The sequence below is a fragment of the Amblyomma americanum genome, chromosome 9 (assembly GCF_052857255.1).
Source record: "Amblyomma americanum isolate KBUSLIRL-KWMA chromosome 9, ASM5285725v1, whole genome shotgun sequence".
Lineage (NCBI taxonomy): Eukaryota > Metazoa > Arthropoda > Arachnida > Ixodida > Ixodidae > Amblyomma > Amblyomma americanum.
Window position 1 is genome coordinate 134,768,259 of NC_135505.1, and position 21,230 is coordinate 134,789,488.

The window sequence follows — 21,230 nt, forward strand, 5'->3', positions numbered from 1 at the left end:
AAAGCGGCAGACACTCGCATCAAAACCCTTCGGAAGCCCGCGAATCAACGGTCCCTCGACGCTTAACCACACCCCCTTGCTGTACCGCTTTTAGAGCCAAAAGCTCTACTCCTCCCACGCTGAGCCTGAAGGTCATCTGGCTCTTGGATTTGACCTCTAACGGGAGGCGCGCCGCATGCATGTGCAAAATGAAGTGCGGCAGGTGCATGGATCTTCACCTTCGTGGCCACAGCTGCGCGCTGGGCAGTCACGTCTGCCGCTGCGCGGGCTGCTGCTCGGCCGCTCCTCCTCGCCAGTTGTGGCATGTGATGTGCCACGTGATTCACTCTTGCGCTTGGCAGTCGTATCCGCCGCTGCGACGACCGCCGCTCTGGACGCGACCTCTTGCACTTGTGGCACGTGATGCACCACGTGATTTGCTCTAGCTGAAGTCATGAAACAATAGACATGAACAAAGGCTGATCCGTGCCTAACTATGCTTAACAGAGCATTCGCTCTGTATATCCTGGCTCAGCTGAGTTGAGCCACAGCCAGTACTTAACCAGTATTTTTATTGGGCTCTCGCTCCAAGCTGGCGCACCGAAGATTGCAATCGCGCCCCTGACACATTAAGGCCACTAGCCCTTAAGCTTTGCACTCGCGAAAGAGTGCTCATTTGCCCATGGTCACCTGTAGATGATTCAACGCGCGGCCCTACAATAGGGAACGTGGAGTTTGGTTTTCAGCGATTTATATGCGGGCTCAAAGTAGCTATCAGGACAGATGGTAGTTGCGCCAGTGGCTATTGACCATGTACTGTGCTTCCAGGGTTACGTCTTCTTACTCCTTTACTCCATGGCGTATCGGCGCCCTCGAGCCGTTATTTTCGTAACACAATAGCGTTTGCAATAACACAAGTATAACACAATTATTTGTACATCTTGTGCAACTACAACATCTGTCACTGTCTGTCCCAGGCAGTCCAAAAAGTAGGCAAGTGCTTATGCCGTCACCGCATGTTCTCAAAAAATATGTTCGTACTTTTATTTTTGTTCATTAATTACTACGATATTGTTTTCGAGAATTAAGGAAACTGAATCTACCGAATATGACAGAAGATGTACGACATACGGGGATCTGGACATATCTGAGATCGCTCGCGGCGGTAACGTGTGGTTGAAATTGCGCTACAATCTAATTAACCATACTATTCCAGTCAACGGTACTTCGAATAAGAAAAGATTGCTTGAAGGAACTATTTCTAGGAGTTATTGTTGAATTGAATTGCTTTAGTCATCTTCATTGTCTTTCTTCCGCAGTCGGTGAAGCCCTAATGTCGTGCGATCGGAGGTTTCTACGGCCTAAGGTAACTACGACGTCTTGTCTGCACGGCACCTGTTCCCTCAGCACCAGAAACGTTAACGCTTAGCTGTTTCTTTGCATTATCCTAGTGTGCGTGTGCGCTTCGGGGGTCTCGAAAGCTGAAAAATGGCGTTGCGAAGCTTCCATACCACCTAGTGTGGCACATTATGCAGGCACGCCGCAAAAATTACCTTAATGGTTTCTGGCACCGTACATGGGCTCCTAGCGAGCAGTCCTCCAGTTATCTTCCTAAACACACTTGAAAGTTAATCTCTACAACTTATTTCTTTTATTTCACCAGCATGTGGGACTTTCTCTTGGTTAAGCTCTTTGATCATAGCAGTTGCAGAAGTTAGCTTCGGAACCGGCCTGTTCCGCCTAGCCATTTCGCGAAGGTATGCGTGGAGGTTGACAGTGGCTAAACGTGTGAACTAGGCCGCTAGCTAAGGATGGCGCCCTGCAACTTTGTTTTCTTCATTGCCCTCTTGGTTTGAGCAGGGCTGAGCAGCTCGTCTAAACGCTGAAGACGGCGTGACAGTCAGCTGACCTTTTGCAGTTTTGATTTTTTGCAGCTCGTCTTCCCTCAATGTAAAATACCGGGGGAAGAGAATCGCTTCCTGTTGGCCTAACTGTTGTTGCAGCTGGTCTTCCCTTAATGTAAAACGTCTAGGGAAGATAATCGCTTCCTGTTGGCCTAACTGTTATTGCAGCTGGTCTTCCCTTAATGTAAAACGTCTAGGGAAGATAATCGCTTCCTGTTGGCCTAACTGTTATTGCAGCTGGTCTTCCCTTAATGTAAAACGTCTAGGGAAGATAATCGCTTCCTGTTGGCCTAACTGTTATTGCAGCTGGTCTTCCCTTAATGTAAAACGTCTAGGGAAGATAATCGCTTCCTGTTGGCCTAACTGTTATTGCAGCTGGTCTTCCCTCAATATAAAACATCGAGGGAAGATAATCGCTTCCTGTTGGCCTAACTGTTGTTGCAGCTGGTCTTCCCTTAATGTAAAACGTCTAGGGAAGATAATCGCTTCCTGTTGGCCTAACTGTTATTGCAGCTGGTCTTCCCTTAATGTAAAACGTCTAGGGAAGATAATCGCTTCCTGTTGGCCTAACTGTTATTGCAGCTGGTCTTCCCTCAATATAAAACATCGAGGGAAGATAATCGCTTCCTGTTGGCCTAACTGTTATTGCAGCTGGTCTTCCCTTAATGTAAAACGTCTAGGGAAGATAATCGCTTCCTGTTGGCCTAACTGTTATTGCAGCTGGTCTTCCCTTAATGTAAAACGTCTAGGGAAGATAATCGCTTCCTGTTGGCCTAACTGTTATTGCAGCTGGTCTTCCCTTAATGTAAAACGTCTAGGGAAGATAATCGCTTCCTGTTGGCCTAACTGTTATTGCAGCTGGTCTTCCCTCAATATAAAACATCGAGGGAAGATAATCGCTTCCTGTTGGCCTAACTGTTGTTGCAGCTGGTCTTCCCTTAATGTAAAACGTCTAGGGAAGATAATCGCTTCCTGTTGGCCTAACTGTTATTGCAGCTGGTCTTCCCTCAATATAAAACATCGAGGGAAGATAATCGCTTCCTGTTGGCCTAACTGTTATTGCAGCTGGTCTTCCCTTAATGTAAAACGTCTAGGGAAGATAATCGCTTCCTGTTGGCCTAACTGTTATTGCAGCTGGTCTTCCCTTAATGTAAAACGTCTAGGGAAGATAATCGCTTCCTGTTGGCCTAACTGTTATTGCAGCTGGTCTTCCCTTAATGTAAAACGTCTAGGGAAGATAATCGCTTCCTGTTGGCCTAACTGTTATTGCAGCTGGTCTTCCCTCAATATAAAACATCGAGGGAAGATAATCGCTTCCTGTTGGCCTAACTGTTGTTGCAGCTGGTCTTCCCTCAATGTAAAACATCGAGGGAAGAGAATGCTTCCTGTTCGCCTGTTATTGCAGTTGGTCTTCCCTCAATGTATAACATCGAGGGAAGAGAATCGCTTCCTGTTGGCCTAACTGTTATTGCAGCTGGTCTTCCCTCAATGTAAAACATCAAGGGAAGAGAATCGCTTCCTGTTGGCCAAACTGTTATTGCTGCTGGTCTTCCAGTAAATGGATGAAGTTTCTGGACCAATAAAGCTATCAGAGGACTGTGGCGGTGATAACACTGAACAGTGTTTTTTTTTTGCTGCGACAATACGACAGGGCAATGCTGAGACGTTCATGAGGGCGGTCACCAGCTGCCTGGAGAACGAGAAGCTGGATCTCAAGAAGATCAACCTGCCCTGCTTCAAACAGGAACAGGTAAGTTAGTAAGGCACTTGTCCCTGCGACTTTCGAAAGGGAATGAAGCACGGGTGTCACCTTCAGTACTGTATAGCGTCTTTCATAAACAGGCCACTCGCATGATGAGCTATATGTGCACGGCTGGTGGCAGCGTGACTGTCAAATCCCCACTGTACACACCGCAACTTTTTCACCGTCGATTTTTGACACCGTAGGTACACATTTCCAGCCAAACCACTGCATCGTTAAATGGTATGCGTGGGCTTGTATGCGTCCATTTTCGTCTGGCGCCCACCTGGAAGCCGCTGGATTTCCATGTCTTCGCCTTCGTAGTTTCCCGTCCCCTTCAGTGGTTCCTTTTTCTTTTCCAGTTCCTCTTCCCCTCCTTCCTTCTGTCTTCTGCCTGGCTGCTGCTCTTTAACGTGTTTGGCATTTTTTGTTCATTATTATTTATTTCCTCCTATTCCTATTCACCAGAGGCTGTCACAGGAGCGGGAGGGGAGGATATGTTCATATAACCTGACTATAATAGACAATTAAGTGAGGGGGAAAAGAGGAGCTCGTTATGACATATATGACGGAAGCCAACTGTCAACGGAACAAAGGAGCATAAGGGATGGTTTTTTTTAATATGTGTTCATCAATGGGAGATAATTAGGATAATTATTTGAAAGGTAATTGATTAAAAAGCAGAAGAAAAAAACACATGCGCCGGCGAGATCCGAATCTACGACCTTCGAATTTCGCTTTCGTTATTCTGATTTCTATTCAATTATCTTTAAATAATTACCCTATTAATCTGTCGTACCGCAGCGGTGGCCAAGTGGTTGAGCATCCGCCTCGCATGCGCGAGGTGCGGGGTTCGATCCCCAGTGCCGCCGGGTACCCACCGGTGATACAATGGGTACAAGCTTTCCCCTGGTCTGGTGCTCGGCTAATTTAGGGTGAAATGCTTGGAAAACGGGTCTTTGACCCCACCTTGAGAAAAAGAAAAATACCTTGTGTCATGGCGCTCTTTGGCCTTAGATGCCTTTGCGCCATAAAAATCCATAATCATCATCACCTATTAATCTGTCACTGATGAACCCCACATACTGGAAAAAACAGCCTCAATTCTTCGTAGTTTCGGTGACTGTTGGCTTCTGACTGTAAACGAGTGAACTATGGGCTAACAGCAGGCATACGAACAAATTGCAGAAGCAACAAGCCAGCAATGGCCTAAAAGAAATCGTCTGAGGCCAACACTGAGTTTAACCAGGAAGAAAGTTCCAGCATCAACAGAGGGGTTCTGTTTAGATGCTCTCTCAATCCAGATCTCCATCGCTCTCTTATCCGCTTTTCTTCACTCTGCGTGACTATTTCAGTCATCCACCTTGGCACGACGCATACAGCATGCATGAAGCCGAATCCGCAAAAAGATCTGACAGAGATCTTCTTTCTCCTTTGTGCAGGTCGACACCCTCGTGAAATGCAGGTGCGAAGCTTACATCAAAGCGACGGTAAGCACACTCTGTGTGCATGTTTTATTTGCACGTACCTTGTACCCCTATAGGATAAAAGCTTTGAAATATGTCCGGTAAAAGCCACTGTTTACATGCCAGAAAAAGCACACACATGTTTTGTGTATCGCACACGAGCCACGGTTGACGAGTGCGCACATATTAAACGCCACCACTAAAGACTCCAGTGCGCTACAGCCACCCTGGAACAACTCACTTTTATGCTGATGAGCTAAGCAAGTCTCATAGTGTTCTCTTGAAACACTTTTTCATAGCTACACTCGGTTGCCGTATGGTTAAGTGCGTTCGCCCAAACCGACCACAAGCCGGCATTCTGGAAAAGAGATTGGTCCATGTTCTTGTCAGCAGGAATTTGAATTCGCGCAGTATCTGTCTCATATATCGTTGGACACCGGAATCACGCCGTAAGGGAAGGGATATAGGAGGGAGTGAAAGAATAAAGGAAGAAGAGGGGCCGTAGTGGAGGGCTCCGGAATAATTTCGACCACCTGGGGATCTTTAACGTGCACTCGAAATTAACGTGCACTCGTCGAAATTATTCCGGAGCCCTCGACTACGGCACCTCTTTCTTCTTTCACTCCCTCCTTTATCCCTTCCCTTACGGCGCGGTTCAGGTGTCCAACGATATATGAGACAGATACTGCGCCATTTCCTTTCCCCAAAAAACCAAGTATTATTATTATTATTCAAATATTTGATAAGAAACATTGTATTTTCTATAACTAGGGCTTCTGTACAAGTTCGAAGGAAAACTAGGTCACGATTTTGCTCTATCACGAAGAAGTACGATATACAGCGAGCTCAGTCCCAATGCGGTCCTTTTACTTCTCGTCCCGCCGTTTTGTAGAGTCGCGTGGTTTGCTGAGCTTCTTTTTGGGCCATCGCTATCGCATATGTCCTCATGTCAACACTGCTGTCCTCCATAACAAACCACGGTCTAGGGCGACATCTAGTAACGAGTAGTGTAAAACAAACGGAATGATTTCGCCATCATGTGACACGTTCAACATTCTCGGACAAAAATTTTGAATATTGAAATATTTTAAGATACTGGCAGAAAAATATTGAAGGTAATGGTCCATTCTTCTTATATGTAGCAAAACCTTTCTTTTAAAGTGTTTCCATCGATCGCGTCGAACAGTTAAGACTGCCATAGAAAACCAATGGGAAACGCTTTTGACGACAGAAAAAGTTAATAGAAAAAAGTTGTCGGATGAACTGCGGATATATTGATTAATGTAGTGAAATCTCACATTATATGAAAAAAATCACGTTTATCAAAGGTTTCCTGTTCAAAAATGATTTTGTCCAGAATTATTGGTTATGAACTAGTTTCCAGGTCATCATCTTGCGTGTGAAAGCCTACATAACACGCTTTTTCAGTAAAAGCTGGAGACCTTCACGGTTCAAGTATGCAGATTTAATGGATGTTGTACACAACAGCCCTTTGTTCGCCCTGAAGAAGCGCCACACTCGAAGTCCAATTAAATGCGCACAGAAAAAAAAATAAAATTGAGCTTGGAAATTCTTTGAAAAGGACGATTAGAACAAGGTCAAACAGCGCAGGGCGCGTCCATTTGATACTTGAGGCACGGCACACGGCACACGACAAGAAGGCGGTCAGTCGTGTCATCTTCAAGATTTTCCCGCGACACATTCCGTATGACAATTCCTACAACTGCATGTGCTCCTCGCATGAGGAATCTGTACGGACACGCGGAAAGCTCAGGATACCAAACGGAAATCGTTTGTCATCCCGCACATCACGCAGCAATCTGGTGGAAACCACACACACACACACACACACACACACACACACACACACACACACACACACACACACACACACACACACACACACACACACACACACACACACACACACACACACACACACACACACACGCGCGCGCGCGCGCGCACACACATACACACACACAGAGACACGCACACACGCACGCACACACACGCACACACACACACGCGCACACACGCACACGCACACGCACGCACACACACGCACATACACACGCACACACACGCACGCACACACACACACGCACACGCACGCACACACACGCACACGCACGCACGCACACGCACACACGCACACACACACACGCACACACACACACACACACACACGCACATACACACACACACGCGCACACACAGACACACACACGCACACGCACGCACACACACACACGCACACACACACACATACACACGCACACGCACGCACACACACACAGACACACGCACACACACACGCGCGCGGCGCGTGCGCACACACGCAAACACACATACGCAACACACAACACGCACACACACACACGCACAGACACACAACACACACACACACACTAACACACACAAATGGGAATTATGCGCAAAAAACGTACATAAAGCATACGTATCTTCGAATGCTGTATGACCAGCTCATACGAAACGTATCACTAATGACCGTCGTTTTTTTACCTTGCTGTACATTGATGTAGGCGGCCAGAAATGCCATACTCCTCGAGAGTACCTGATGATGTTTCGAGCCGTACTCTATCGAAGGCACCATAATTATCGAGGAAGACAACGGCTGTCAGACTACGGTGATATTTTTCTCAGAAAGGGGATTTCGTAAAAAGAGAACACCCTATAGTGTGTGTTTTTTTTTTTGGATAATTTTTAGAGTTTAAGAGACTTCTCGGCAGCCGTGTATAGAGCTGCAGGAAGCAGCCGGGTGTGCAGATGTGATCAGTGTTTATTATCGTGCAGTAATTTAAAGTGACCTTACATTGCACGCCAGACACAGGGCCGTTATCCGCATGCGTGATCAGTGTTTGTTACCAGAACAAGGAGGAACGAAAGAGCGGTATATATTTGGCTATACAGACTTCTAGTGGGAGGATGTGACGTCAATTGTGGTAACAGAAATACCGCAGCAAATGAAAGGTGGCCTTCTCTACCTTATGCTTGCGAGCTACGCCGACCGAAAACGTCTGAAAAAGTTGAGGCAACACTAAAGCTCCGCCTTAAAGGTATGACGTGACAGCGTTAACGGATTCTTTCAACAGCCCGCGGTTATCTTTGCGTATCATTGCGCAGACACGGATGCTGTTCTTTCCTTCACCAGCACATCACGCTTAACCTACCCTTAAGAGTACAATGCGATAACATTAGAGATCCCTATTGCGGAAGTAATCCTCCTCTGTGGCATAGGTTCTGCCTAGCTGCATGCCCATAAATATATGCGGAATAAGTCATTCTTTATTTTCACTCATTAATCCCCGAAAGTCCTCATACCATTCATGGCGCTGTGGTACAGTGGTTAAGCCATATGTAACTGCCGTGCAATGCAGGTGCTGCCATCGGTGGAGCTTGTGAGACCAAGGTTGCTCTTCCTTAGCAACCTCTCGCGACTGCCACCTGCCACGGTGGGCAGTCTGCTCATAATCCGGTGGGCAGGTTGTGATGACATCACAAGGTCATGTGACCTAGGCCGTAGGTGGGCCACCAAAGGGACCATTAACGCTATCACGTCATACCCACAAGGCGGAGCCTAAGTGTCTCCAAGTTTTTTGCATGTATAGGTTCTCTGAACCGCGCTTCTCTTTCGCATAACATTCAGCGTTATTTGATAGTAACGTTTTCATCACGTCAGACGGAGCTCCTCCGTCCAATCATTGGCCTGCATAATTTGCACATAATTAATTACCCCACTTATTTCCAGGGGGCGCATTCAAATGCGAAGGGGAAGACCGAAAGCTTCAAGGTAGGTCAGGTTCGTGCACAGATGCCCTAAACTATATAACACGGAGAACGCTAGCAGTGAAAAACCCGCAGAGCTGATTCTTGAGCCAGTTGGTCGCACAAATTGACGAAGGAGTTCGGCAAATGCACATTCGAATCTAAAAGCAGGGACCCTGACACGATGACTATTATGTAAAATAACGAGTGGAATTCATCAGTGTGACGTCAGTTTATCTTTTGCATAAAGAAATAGCTTTCTTTCATGGTATTAGGACGCGCGTACGTTGTGTCTTCTTTCTATTGTGTGTGCTCGATCGTTTCTGTATTGATGATGACAAAGCCAACTGGCCTGTCACATGGTCCGAGGCTAACCAATCTCGCCAAATTGGGGGAGAAGGTTATGGATAAGGGGAACTGATGGCAACGGGTCAGGAGTAAAGGGAACGGTCCAGATCAGTATAGGGTTCGGGGCAATTGGCGGAGGGAGGAGACATGCAGGAGAAATTCGGAGGCGGTTCAGAAAATAGGGGCAGGGGAGAATACGTGGTTAGCTTTGTGATTGTCCCTGCCTCTCGCCCTTGTCGATTAGGCCTAGAACACCTTCATCAACATGTTCCTTAAATGGATGTAGCCCTTCAGATTTCCACGGCGCAGTGTTGAAATAAAAAACATAAAAGAAACACTGCGCATTTGTTATCTACCCGCAACCTAAGCGGGCCTTCCTTCGGGCATGATGTGACAATTTCTTCCATTTTCTCCGTTTCCTTTCAGAACTGCGTCGTGCAGGCGATTAAAGGGTAATAAGTGATTTCGTAGCAATAAAGCGAATGCGAAAAAGAATGTCTGGTTTTGTTCCGCTAAGTATATATAGCAGAGAATGCTGCCGCGCACAGAGAATTAAAGAACGAGGAACAACATGTACTGTTCGTCCAAGTATTCCGTGCCTAAGGGTTTCGCAAGCCTATAGAAAACGCCTCAGTACAGAACCGGCACCGATCGTTCTAAGACTAGTTCGCGGCGCTACCGCAGCGTGGCGTCGATTCCCTGAAAATCGGCCGCAGCTTATCAGCAGTGACGCTGCCTTAAACCTTTACCTTGCTGCACTCGAATGAAAGCAGTGTGCAAGACTACTCGGAACTGTACGGTAGCCCTCCGCGAGTACGGGGTTCCGGTGTGCGAGCAGCAGATCAATACCACTGCATTGCACCGATACCAGCGCAAAAATGGCCAGACTGATCTCGTAGTTTAGATTCTTGGAAGAAATGCGCATGAGGTGTTTTTTTTTACATGATTCTCCGCCTATTTTTTGTGAGAAAGGTTCCAACACATGGGTTTGGTAGTCCATAGCCTTTGGTCATGAAATCGAAAAAGCGAATATTCTAAACCAGCTTTCTAAGTATCGACATCAGTTAGCAAAATCGTGAAATTCGTAAAGTCGGGATCAATCAGTAACGCGTTTGCTTTGCTCGCAATAACAGCATATGGACCATGACGACGAGCAAGAATAACCTTTCTCACTCTCGCACTCCCTCTGCTCCACTCATCTATTGGACCAACAAAGTCTGCGAACGTTCACAATTTCACTAACAGTGTAGTATAGAGTGCGGACATGCTCCAAGTTGCCAGTTGCACTTCAACCCACCAGTGTCACAGGTCACCGTTTATTGTAGCTTACATAAGTGATCTGAGTTACCTTCACATTTAACTAGGTGCCCCTAAAAATGCTCGCTGGAAGCAGAGTGCCAAGGTAGTATGACGCTCGGTAGTTGGCAATGAAGTGGTAATAGATCGTGCTAACGACTCGACTGAAAAGTAAACTTTCAGTGCTCGCCAAATGAACAAATGTATTCCGGAAATGCACTCGGCAGCCGCGTCGAAAAAAGATGTGAGCGAGCATACTCTTGAAACTAAACTACTCCCATTTCGCATCAACTACGATACAAGTTGTATAGGAAGCCTAAAAGAAATGGCAGTTCTGCCGCGAAGCCATGAAGGAATTGTTAGGGCAGCCGAAGCTCTCAACGAACTCGGCCATGTTAAGCAGGGGCCAAAGGCAGCGCTCCTTGGCGCTCAGAGGCTCCGTCCTGTCCAGGCCGCAAGCCACGAGGCAGAAGCGCCTGAAGAAAACCTTCTGGGCCGATTTCCACAGAGCTGGACGGTCCCGCACTGCAAGGTTCGCCCCGAAGTCGGCCTTCATGGCCTCGTAGCTGACCTTGGCCGCGCGAAGCCAAGCGAACAGGTTCCGCTGGAACGCCACGGACATTCTGTCGACATCCTGGAGCCGTCCCTTGTGGAAGTGGTCATCGAAGGCCCGGTAGCAACTGATTCTGTACGAGAACTCGCGCCTCGCTGCTTCGGACCACCAACTGGGACGGCCGCTATCTTCTCCAGAGTCCTCGCTGTCCCCTCTGGGCGAGAAGGGAGACACCGCTTCGGCCAGTTCCTTGGACAGGATGGCGCCCAAGGTACCGTAGTTGTAATAAGAGGCCACGGAAGAGTTGTAGAAGATCGGGTGCCTGAGGTAGACTAGCGGAAGGAACACCGTGTTGTATAAGTCCTTGTAGAGGACGCGGCCCCGCAGTTCCACGGAGGACAGGACACCCTTGAAGCCGTCCGGAGGGTTCCGAATGCTCGCCTCTTGGCCGAGTTGGTGCAGAACCACGTAGGACGCCAAGAAGCTGCGGTTGAGCGTCGCCGCGCCAGAGGCGTAGGCGAAGCTGACCTCGGTTGCCGTCGAATTGTCGAAACTCGTCGCGAAAGAGGTAAGCGTGGCCTGGCGGAGCCTCTCGCGAGTCATCTTGGCCGTAGCGTTGTCCAGCCACTCTGGTGTCACCATGGCAGCGCGGCGCACGCTGTCGAATAGCGCCTCGGCACCGGCAAAGTCGACGCCGTTGAAAGCCAGCTGAAGCAGGACCAGAGGCCAGTCGGGCTCCAAAGCTCTGATCGTCGCGTCTAAGCAGAGGTGTTCGGACCTGTAGGGATAGTTTTCGCCAAAGCGCTTGATGAAGTCGAAGCGCAGCGCCTGCGACAAGATGACGGCGACCAGGTACCAGGACGTCACGTTGACCGGAGCGTCCTCGAGCTTACGGGTGACCAGCCGCGTCGCGTTGAGGCCCGTGAAGAGCACGGCGTTGTCGTGACCCTGGACCGGTTCGTTGGCCTTGAACGAGCCGAAGGCGACGTCCCAGAGCCCGACGGGAAACGCGGGGTCCCCGATGAGGTCCGCCACGTGCATCCACACGTCCACGTCAGACCAAGACGCGTGTGTCCTCTGAGCCACGGCGTTGTCCAGGAACAGCAACGAACTTACTACGGCCTCACCACGAACTCTGTCGCCGGACACAACTCGGATGACTTTCTCCAGGTAGGTCTCAATAGCGCGGTCCGTTGCTACTGACATGAGTTCCTCCCGGAATGGCCTCGAGTTGAAGATGTGGAGGTAGACGCGACCTTCTGTCTGCCTACGACGGATGCTGACGACGGAGCTGAGGCCCGTGGTGAAGGAGAGCGTCAGCGCCTGCAGCAGCGCGTCGAACGACGACTCGGAGTTGAGTATGGCCATAACGTCTAGGACCTCCAGCAACGAACCTACTTCCTGCTTGACTTCGGGCTCCGGTTCCTCCATGTAGCGGAAGCATTCCTGGACGAACCGCTTGCCCACACCAAGGACAAAGCGCAGCTTTGGGCTGACGGACGAAAGCTGCGCAGTTGCCAGGCGGCGGCGCAGTTCGGCCAGGTACCGTTGGAAGGTATCGCCCAGGAAGCTCAGGCCATCCCTGTCCTTGGTCCACTTGCCGCAGACGTGCTGGTAGAAGTCGTCGCACGGCTCGACGTTGCGGTCTACGAGGGTAGACAGGTAGCCCGAGGCCAGCTTGCACGGCGTCGTGCGGCACGCGATGACCTGGTCGGAAGCTCCGAAACGTCGCGCGTTCGTCAGGTAGGCGGCCAGCAGCACGAAGAACAGGAGCGCGCAGACGGTCCCGAAGAAGCTGACGGTGGACGCCGACGTGTGGCGCTCGCTGTCGGTGACGGCTGTCGGGGCGGTGGTGCCTTTGGAGGAGCTGCTCGAATCTGCGCGAAGCGACCGACATTTGTGGATATCTTGGGCGGTTATGAATGTTCCGCGAAACGCTTTAGCTGTACACGTCCCCCAATTTACGTTTTTGTTCTCCACGAATATTTATGGCAGCAAACGTCGGCGGTCATTGTCATCTGAAGGGCTGCTCTATATTAGTCATTTTAGCTTTGTATAGCCTTCACAGTCCACTCAGTTAACATTGTCCCCAATACAGTTTCGAAACCTTGAACACCATTTCGTACAAGGCCGGGACCCGCCGCGGTGGCTCAGTGGTTAGGGCGCTCGACTAGTGATCCGGAGTTCCCGGGTTCGAACCCGACCGCGGCGGCTGCGTTTTTATGGAGGCAAAACGCTAAGGCGCCCGTGTGCTGTGCGATGTCAGTGCACGTTAAAGATCCCCAGGTGGTCGAAATTATTCCGGAGCCCTCCACTACGGACCTATTTGTTCCTCTCTTCTTTCACTCCCTCCTTTATCCCTTCCCTTACGGCGCGGTTCAGGTGTCCAACGATATATGAGACAGATACTGCGCCATTTCCTTTCCACCAAAAACCAATTATTATTATTATTATTAAGGCCGGACTCTATTCTGATTTTGAGTACTCCGTACTCACGTTGTTTTTATCCACTTTTACAGATAGGGTGTCAGTAATAGCAAATGAGTCAATGCACTTCGCGCCTCGATTGAATAAACCAACGCTTTCCTAGAACTGAAAAAAAAAAACACTATTTTGTTTTCATTCCGTTTTCACTCCAAAAAACGTATGCACAGTTGTTGGGTCTTCATACAGCGAGACCAAAACAGGAAATTTTCTTGTCGTTCTGGTGTCAGTATTAGCCTCCGACAGATGTGCTGCTCTATGGAACGTTGTTTTTGACGCGAAGTCTGTCTACAGCAGGGTGATCTCAACAATTTTTAAAAATGACCTTTTTGAGTTAAAAGAGCGCTCTTTTCGGCACAGCATTGTCAGCGGTGTAGTGCATCAGAATACAGATAAGACGGGTTATAGAAGGCTGGCTTATTAATAGTGACTAGTTTTAGCTATTACTGTTAGGCTCCTTATTTATGGAGAGGCTTGTAGTCTCCCGTAAGTAATAACCACGCCAGTTTTTATATTTTCGAAAATCCCATTTCCGTCGCCGCTGCAGCGCTGGGAATTCAGGGGCCGCCCACGAGCGAATGGCGACCAGAGAGAGCACTAGCCACGCCTACGAGCGCGCATTACACAGCGGCGCAGGTGTCACGTGCTCCTTTCGCAGTGCCCGACTGGGAGGAGCGAGCGGGCAGAGAGCACGTGACAGGAGCGCCGCTGTGTTACGCGCACTCGTAGGCGTGGCTAGTGCTCTCTCTGGTCGCGCGGATTCGGCTATATGCGGCCCCAAAATTGCCTCCGCTGCAGTGACGACGAGAATAGCCCTTTCGCAGATCCGAAAACTGACGTGGGTAATACTTAGAGTGGGTTACGAGCTTCTCAATAAATGACGAGCATAAGAGTAATGATTAAAAGTTAACTACAGTATTAGTTAACCGGCCTGATATAGTTAGCACGTCTTATTTGTATTCTGATGCACTACACCACTGACAATGCTTTGCCGAAAAAAGCGGTCATCTAACTCAAGATTATTTTACAGTGCAAAGGTGAAAGACCCTGTATAAAGTTGAATGGCGCAAGGGAACGAACACAGGAAGACACAGAGACAGAAAGAGCGCCATTCAACTTTATGATGAACCAACTAGCCCAACAGCAAGTACTTCTGCGACCCTGCATACTAGCGTAGCAGAATAAACGGTTATAACGAAGGAGTGCAAGCGCTTCTTCGTCCCAAACTGGATACCTGTGTACCTTCAAACGTCCGCAGCTCGTGGAGCATCCATTCCTCAGTCAACTATTTTACAGTAGAAAGGTGAAAGACCCTGTATACTAGCGTAGCAGAATAAACGATTATAACGGAGTACAAGCGCTTCTTCGTCCCAAACTGGATACCTGTGTAGCTTCAAACGCCCGCGGTTCGTGGAGTGTCCATTCCTCACTCAACTATGATCCGCTTCCTTCAGTTTCAAAATTTGTTGATTTGTGCGCTAATAGCCAGCATCATCACAATCTAAACCTCATAACAAGAAGCGCTTACAGGAAAACGAGGCAAAATAGATAGTAGGGGTATTATTGCCGAACACAACTCGGCTTTTTTTCTTACCTTGAAAACTGCGTAGAGCTGGAATAAAATGTATAAGGAGTATAAATAAGATGGCTGTTATCCTAAGGAACATCGCTAGAGGATACGCATAGCGATTCGCGGTTACATGGTGCAAGGCTAGCAAGCGCCCTCTGTAGTTAAGTGTGAAGGCATTTCTTTAATCACTGCCTCCCGAAAACTTTGAAGCTCACATTTGACCGTCAGTTGTAACAGTCCCATCAACCTTTCGAATTTCGGAACACGATTCGGCCGCTGAGCGCATGCAGCCAGGACCGTAAGCCAACTTCACTGCGGCTCGCAAGTCCCGTGTCGTCAGCAGTCCGTGTCGGACAGAGGTCACGTGACAGATTCGCCGCCGAATGACGTGGATGTGGCTTCATGCCTCACCGGGATCGCGTTTTCCCTACAAAAGTTAACTATCGCGGCTTAGTTAACCAGCTTACTATAGTAAACAGGTATGAAAAAAAACGTCACCAACTCGCCTAGCAAGTTTTATAGTGAACAGAGTTCACCTGCTGTCGGCGTCCGCCAGCAATGGTACTAATATGACGCAAAGCCATACCTCTGAAAACTAGTTACGAAAATTACTGGGGAGCATCGCTGTAACACGCAGTAATTTATTAGCCCCGAAATATTTCAGCAACATCAAGAATTCTATCCCATTTACAGTCGACTGGAAGACCAAAGAATTTGTTTTTAATGCTTCAGTGAGGCTTAGCTCTTCACGAGTCTTGAACTACTGCGGTAAGGGAAGCTCTTAATGGCACCACAGGGTGACGACCGAGTACTGCAAGTTTCTATTAAATTCGAGAGCAAGACTTGTCGGTGACCAAACTCTTACCCAGTCAAAAAAAAAATGGAACCAATCGAGTTCCCAACTGGTTCCAATGGGACCCGAATGGTGTACAATTGGTTCCAGTTGGAACGGTGTTCCAATCGGATAGTAAATGGCCTTCCAGTTAGACAAACTAAGTTTCCAACTAGTTCTAAATGGAACTGCTGCTCTATTCAGACAGTCCAAATAGATTACAAGCTGGACTCGGTGGTAGTACAATTTGTAGAACACATATTCTATTTGGAAGCCCAGTTGGATCAGTCTTTGCTAAATGATTATCCCAATAGGTGTTACCACTTGCATCCAATTGGTTTGCCCAACTGCACCCGATGCATCTATTTAAACATCTGCATTTCCGCCCCCGTTAGAACTTATGTGAGGTTTAATGGCACATTGGCAGCTAAGGCCATCAAGCCAAGCACTGATGTTTAGTTCTTGCAAGTCCTGCCCACACCAGCTGCATACGCCACAAATCATCTGCAACTATAACCAAATATGGCATAACTCGAGGTGGCTCACCGCAAATTAAGATTAACCCTAGCCACCCATGAAAAATGAAAAACCGAGAAACGAGGAGGTGGCAGGACCGTAGTGAGAAAAAAGATAGGAAAATGAAAGATAGATGGGAGAATAGGAAAAGGGGGCGACTGCCGATTTCCCCCGGTCTGGTCAGGCCGGAGGTGCCGTCTACAGGAAGCTGGGGCCAAAGTGGTGTGTTGCCTCCGCCGAGGGGCTTTAAAGGTCCAAACGCTCGGCATCGGCTCAACCACCAGGATCCCCTTTTCCCCGGACACGGCGATGCCACGCACGGCGAGGCGCGGGTGCTCGGGTCCGTGGTGATGCACAGTTCACCATCATCCCCTTGCGGGGATGTCCCTGCGGATGCTCGGGAACCCGCGGTGTCGCAACTCAACATCTTCATGTTGCAGACGCCCCTGCGAGGGCCCATTAGAACTACTGAACAAACTAAATGGCATTCATAATTTGCGCCATCAAAATTAAATAACTGCCTCAGGGGGCAGGCATCACTGGTCTCATAAATATTAAGTGGCAGCAGAAATGCGTCCTGTTGATGTGCCTGCCTATTGTGTTTCTTTTGTGTGTGACATGTGCTTGTGTTCCTGAAAAACGTGTAATTCTTCATAGTTTCAATTCCCGGCCTCGTAAAAATGTTGGCGCAAATGATCACTTTACCTTTTGCACCTTAATAATGTAGGTTAAGCTGCACAAATATTCCTCACATTGTGTATTTTGCAATCGGGATGTACAGTACGGTACACTGTTAAAGGGAATATGCGATCGCGTGGCCTCCGCGCTTCACGAAGCCCTGCTGCCTAGATGAGGTGAGAATGTGCGGCATCAGGCGCATGCGCGGAGACCAACCGTCATGCTTACTGAGCATGCACTATGTGCCGACAAATCCCACAAGTTCTCAGCGGCAGCGCTCCGCGAAGCGCGGAGGCCGCGCGATCGCATGTTCCCTTTAACAGTGGACCATACTGTAGATTTTGTGAAAATTTGCTGGATGTAATGACAGCTTGGAACCTCATGGGTCGAAACGATTTGATCCAGTCGGATTCAGTTATATCCAAATTGTCGAGTGCAACTGGTGGGTTAAAGACACAACTGGAAATAATTGAGAGATCCAATTGGTTCCAATGAGGACGCCAAAACAACTTGTTGGGCGAGTTGGCTGGTGTCCCTTGGTTGCAGCGCGACAGACGGGACACAACGCTGTGTTGCGTCCTTCCTTCTCCAATTGGGAATTTGCATTTTTTTTTACTGGACAGAGCAGATGATGCGCCTACCTTCTCTTAAGCAGAGAGATGATAAAACAAAAGCAAGCAGACGACCGCACTGTTAATAAATTACCACAACATGCATCTTCAGCACACTTAAAACCACCAACCCTACCCGTTTGTCCTCAACCTGGGACGCCCATTTACCAGCACAGGCAAGTGCGGTTCCATACTGTAGATGTCGCTAACGGACCTTCTTCCTCAGGCCTGAAGGGCAGCGCCCTCTATGCGTATCATGGATGTGATTGCCCTAGGGTGCAAGTAAAGACACTTGACCGTCACTCGTGAAGTGGGTAGTCTCCTTGTCTCTCCTCACAACCAGTACACTAGGCCTAAACTGGCCTCGACACGTACCAGGCGAGATGTGGGTCTGCGGGTGTTTAGTGAAGCTTAAGCTATGCAAGGAGCGGACGCAGTTGGCTTGAACGTGACATCGCGGGTGCCAACGGTGGCTTTACAAGCCCTCATAGCTTTCGCGGCGGCGGTAAAAGTGCAAATTTTCACCCTGGCTCTCTTTTACCGGCCGAGCTTCACCCCACGACCGCCATGCGGACTCGCGAAGCAAAGCAAACTCACCATTGGTGACCAAGGAGCTGGCTTCCCTCACTCTACGCGGCTCCTCGGAAGCCAGGACCCTGGCGACCTCACTAAGCGAAGAATCGCCGGGCCTCGGCGACTCGCAGGACATCGAGAAGGGTTCCGTTCCTGGGGAAGCCATGCCTGCCACAGCCTATTTTCTTCTTCTGCCCGGGGCTTCTCGCGAAGCGCGTGCAAGGCACGTTCGGACTTGAAGCGTTCGTGATCATCATCAGCAGTCAAGTCAGTAGTGGGAATGGCCGAGAGCGTCTTGTAGCATGAAAAATTTTATTTTTAAAGCAGGGCCATCTATTTTGTAGCACACACACGAACTTCGCAAAATAACCTTAAAAGACGAATTTAGATCATTTCATTTGTAAAAGTATCTCTTACAGGCATCAAAAATAAAGAACCCAGGGACTCCGGAACGGAGGTGGTCGCCCCCTATCATTTCTCCTGCTTCAAACTTCTTGCACTCAGATCAGATGCTTCAGTTTTAGGACGTTATAATGCTAGAGAAAGTAATCTAATGAAATGAAAGGTGGAGAGGTCGGCCGGCGGTAAGAGGGCCCTGGCCTGCTACTCCACACTAAGAAAGCGAAAGTAAAAGGAGAGGGTGCGAATGGAGGGTGATGATGGCATAATACAATGAATTGCTTGGAGTGGTCGGGTAGACCACGTACACACTAGGTGGTTACTCATCTAGCGTAGACCACGTGTAGCACATGCAGCACGTCTTTTACGCGCCACTAGTCTTTCACACACCCCAGTTCTCCTAACATGCACACCGCACACGGTTGCAGAGAAATGCTCTGCACACCCTCATAACCTGGCACAAACGCGTATGCACATGTGTGGTTCCCACTGTACAGTCGCCCACAGACCTGTGTAGAGCGCTCGAACTACGTGCCGTCTGCGCTCGATGGATGGACGGACGGACGGATGAATGGAGGGTAGGAGCGTCTCCTTAGAAACGGGGTGATAGCAGTTGCCACCAAGCTCAGATTTTTTCCTTTGTGTTTAATTATGTTGTAAGTTATTAAAACTCGCCAATTTCTTTAATTACGTCTTCCTACACTTCTAACCTTATGTCACCTCTCTGCTTTTGAGCCACCAATCTTCGAATCGCTTTTTGCTAATTTCCACCGCAGATTTATTTACATGACCATTGTTATCTCAAACCTTAGGGCCTCAGGAAGAGTGACTCCGCGAAGAGCGCTCCGCAGCGCGCAGAGCGACGTATAGCGGCAGCGCCTGGTTCGAGATTGCACATCTTTGAGTGTCGTCTGAGCATCAGACATGCGCAATCTCGAACCAGGCGCTGCCGCTAGATGTCGCCCTGCGCGCTGCGGAGTGCAAACGGCACGAAGTTCGCGAGCGCTCTAGACAGGTCTATGGACGACTGTACGCGTACAACGCACGGCACAGCGCACGCAGCTGTCAAAGACGCGAAACTCGGCCGTGGCTGCGGATAGTAGTATGAGCGTGTGGTCTACTCTGTGGTTAGACTGTAGCCACATGCCCAGTATTCGCAGAGTCTGGACTCGGCGAGACGTAGCGCGCTTAGCGCTCACGTATCGGTTCTGCAGTACTCAGCCCTGCCATGAGCTCATAAATGATGCCGCATTTGAACAATATTCAGAATGATTTCGGCAGTTTTTTCTTCTCAGCACATTAACAACGCTTGCGTGATCTGAGCCTTCAGCTTTGGCAGTTAAAATTCAACATGAATACTTTGCTTATGGTCTAATTCGTTTACCACAGTGGCGGTCATATCCAACGGTGTTTGAAGCGCGCTTTCTCAAAAGCGCCCGACAGCTTGTTTCAGAAACCTTCACGAAGTTCCCAAATGATGCTCCACGTGCTTACGCGCGGCGTAAATTTTATTGCTAGTGCTAACTGCTGTTGCATTTCTATCATTGCGGTGATGCCCCCCCCCCCCCCCCACACACACCTGTACGCGCGAAAACGAAACTATAACGCGAGAGAGCGCGGGCCCTATAGAGTGCACGCACGGTCTGGCTCCGAGGCTTTTAACGCGACAGCGTTAGAGCTGATGTTCGGAGGAAAAGCAGGGCGCGTTGTCACAATAATTCAGGATTGGTCGGCAGAGATCACGACGTCACAGCCCAGTCAACCAATGAGAGCGAGGTATGTACGTCAGACACGGAGGCGAGGAGCTAGCTGCGCACCAGAGCGTGTGGAAAGTTTCCGCTACAGCCACCGCCATAGTGAAATGCTCGCGAGACGTAACACGAGCATACAAGCTGCATGCAGCGTGGTCTGAAATGCAGGCAGCGATGTCTCGTCTCTTCGTGGACGATTGAAGTAGTGGTGGTCCCTCATATACGAGTGCCTGGTGAATATCATCAGCCTGACTACGCCTACTGCAGGCCAAATTAAGGCCTCTCGTACGTCTCTCCAATTAACCGTGTCATGAACGGAGTCCTTTGCCAGCTGCGGCCACCGTATTCCCGCAGACTTCTTAATCTCATCCGCCCACCTAACTTTCAGCTACATCCTGCTGCGCTTGCCTTCTCTTGGAATCCACTGTGCTATACCCTTAAGGACCAGCGGTTACCTTCCCTTCGCATTGCATGGCCTGCCCAAGCCGATTTCTTCTTTACCTCGACTAGTACATCATTAACTCGCGTCTTTTACTGCGCAAAAGCGAACCCGACCGCAGCGGCTGCGTTTTTATGGAGGAAAAACGCTAAGGCACCCGTGTGCTGTGCGATGTCCGTGCACGTTAAAGATCCCCAGGTGGTCGAAATTATTACGGAGCCCTCCATTACGGCACCTATTTCTTCCTTTCTTCTTTCACTCCCTCCCTTACCCTTCCTTGACGGCGCGGTTCAGGTGTCCA

The 21,230-nt window shown here is 49.1% G+C and overlaps 1 protein-coding gene and 1 long non-coding RNA gene across 2 annotated transcripts; one reads left to right on the plus strand and one right to left on the minus strand.

Moving 5' to 3' along the window:
• The first annotated feature begins 1,301 nt into the window (after nt 1-1,301).
• Nucleotides 1,302-9,722, plus strand: LOC144105564 (uncharacterized). Its single transcript, XR_013308827.1, has 5 exons — nt 1,302-1,345; nt 3,535-3,633; nt 5,067-5,114; nt 8,863-8,904; nt 9,654-9,722. It is a non-coding gene; the product is annotated as an uncharacterized LOC144105564 (long non-coding RNA).
• A 923-nt stretch (nt 9,723-10,645) lies between these two features.
• LOC144103699 (neprilysin-1-like) lies at nt 10,646-19,884 on the minus strand. Its single transcript, XM_077636355.1, has 4 exons — nt 19,786-19,884; nt 18,365-18,518; nt 15,155-15,172; nt 10,646-12,953 (listed from the first exon to the last, which is right to left on the minus strand). Exons 1-4 carry the CDS (start codon nt 19,882-19,884, stop codon nt 10,840-10,842), a joined length of 2,385 nt encoding a protein of 794 aa, XP_077492481.1. The 3' UTR covers nt 10,646-10,839.
• Between the last annotated feature and the right edge of the window lie 1,346 nt (nt 19,885-21,230).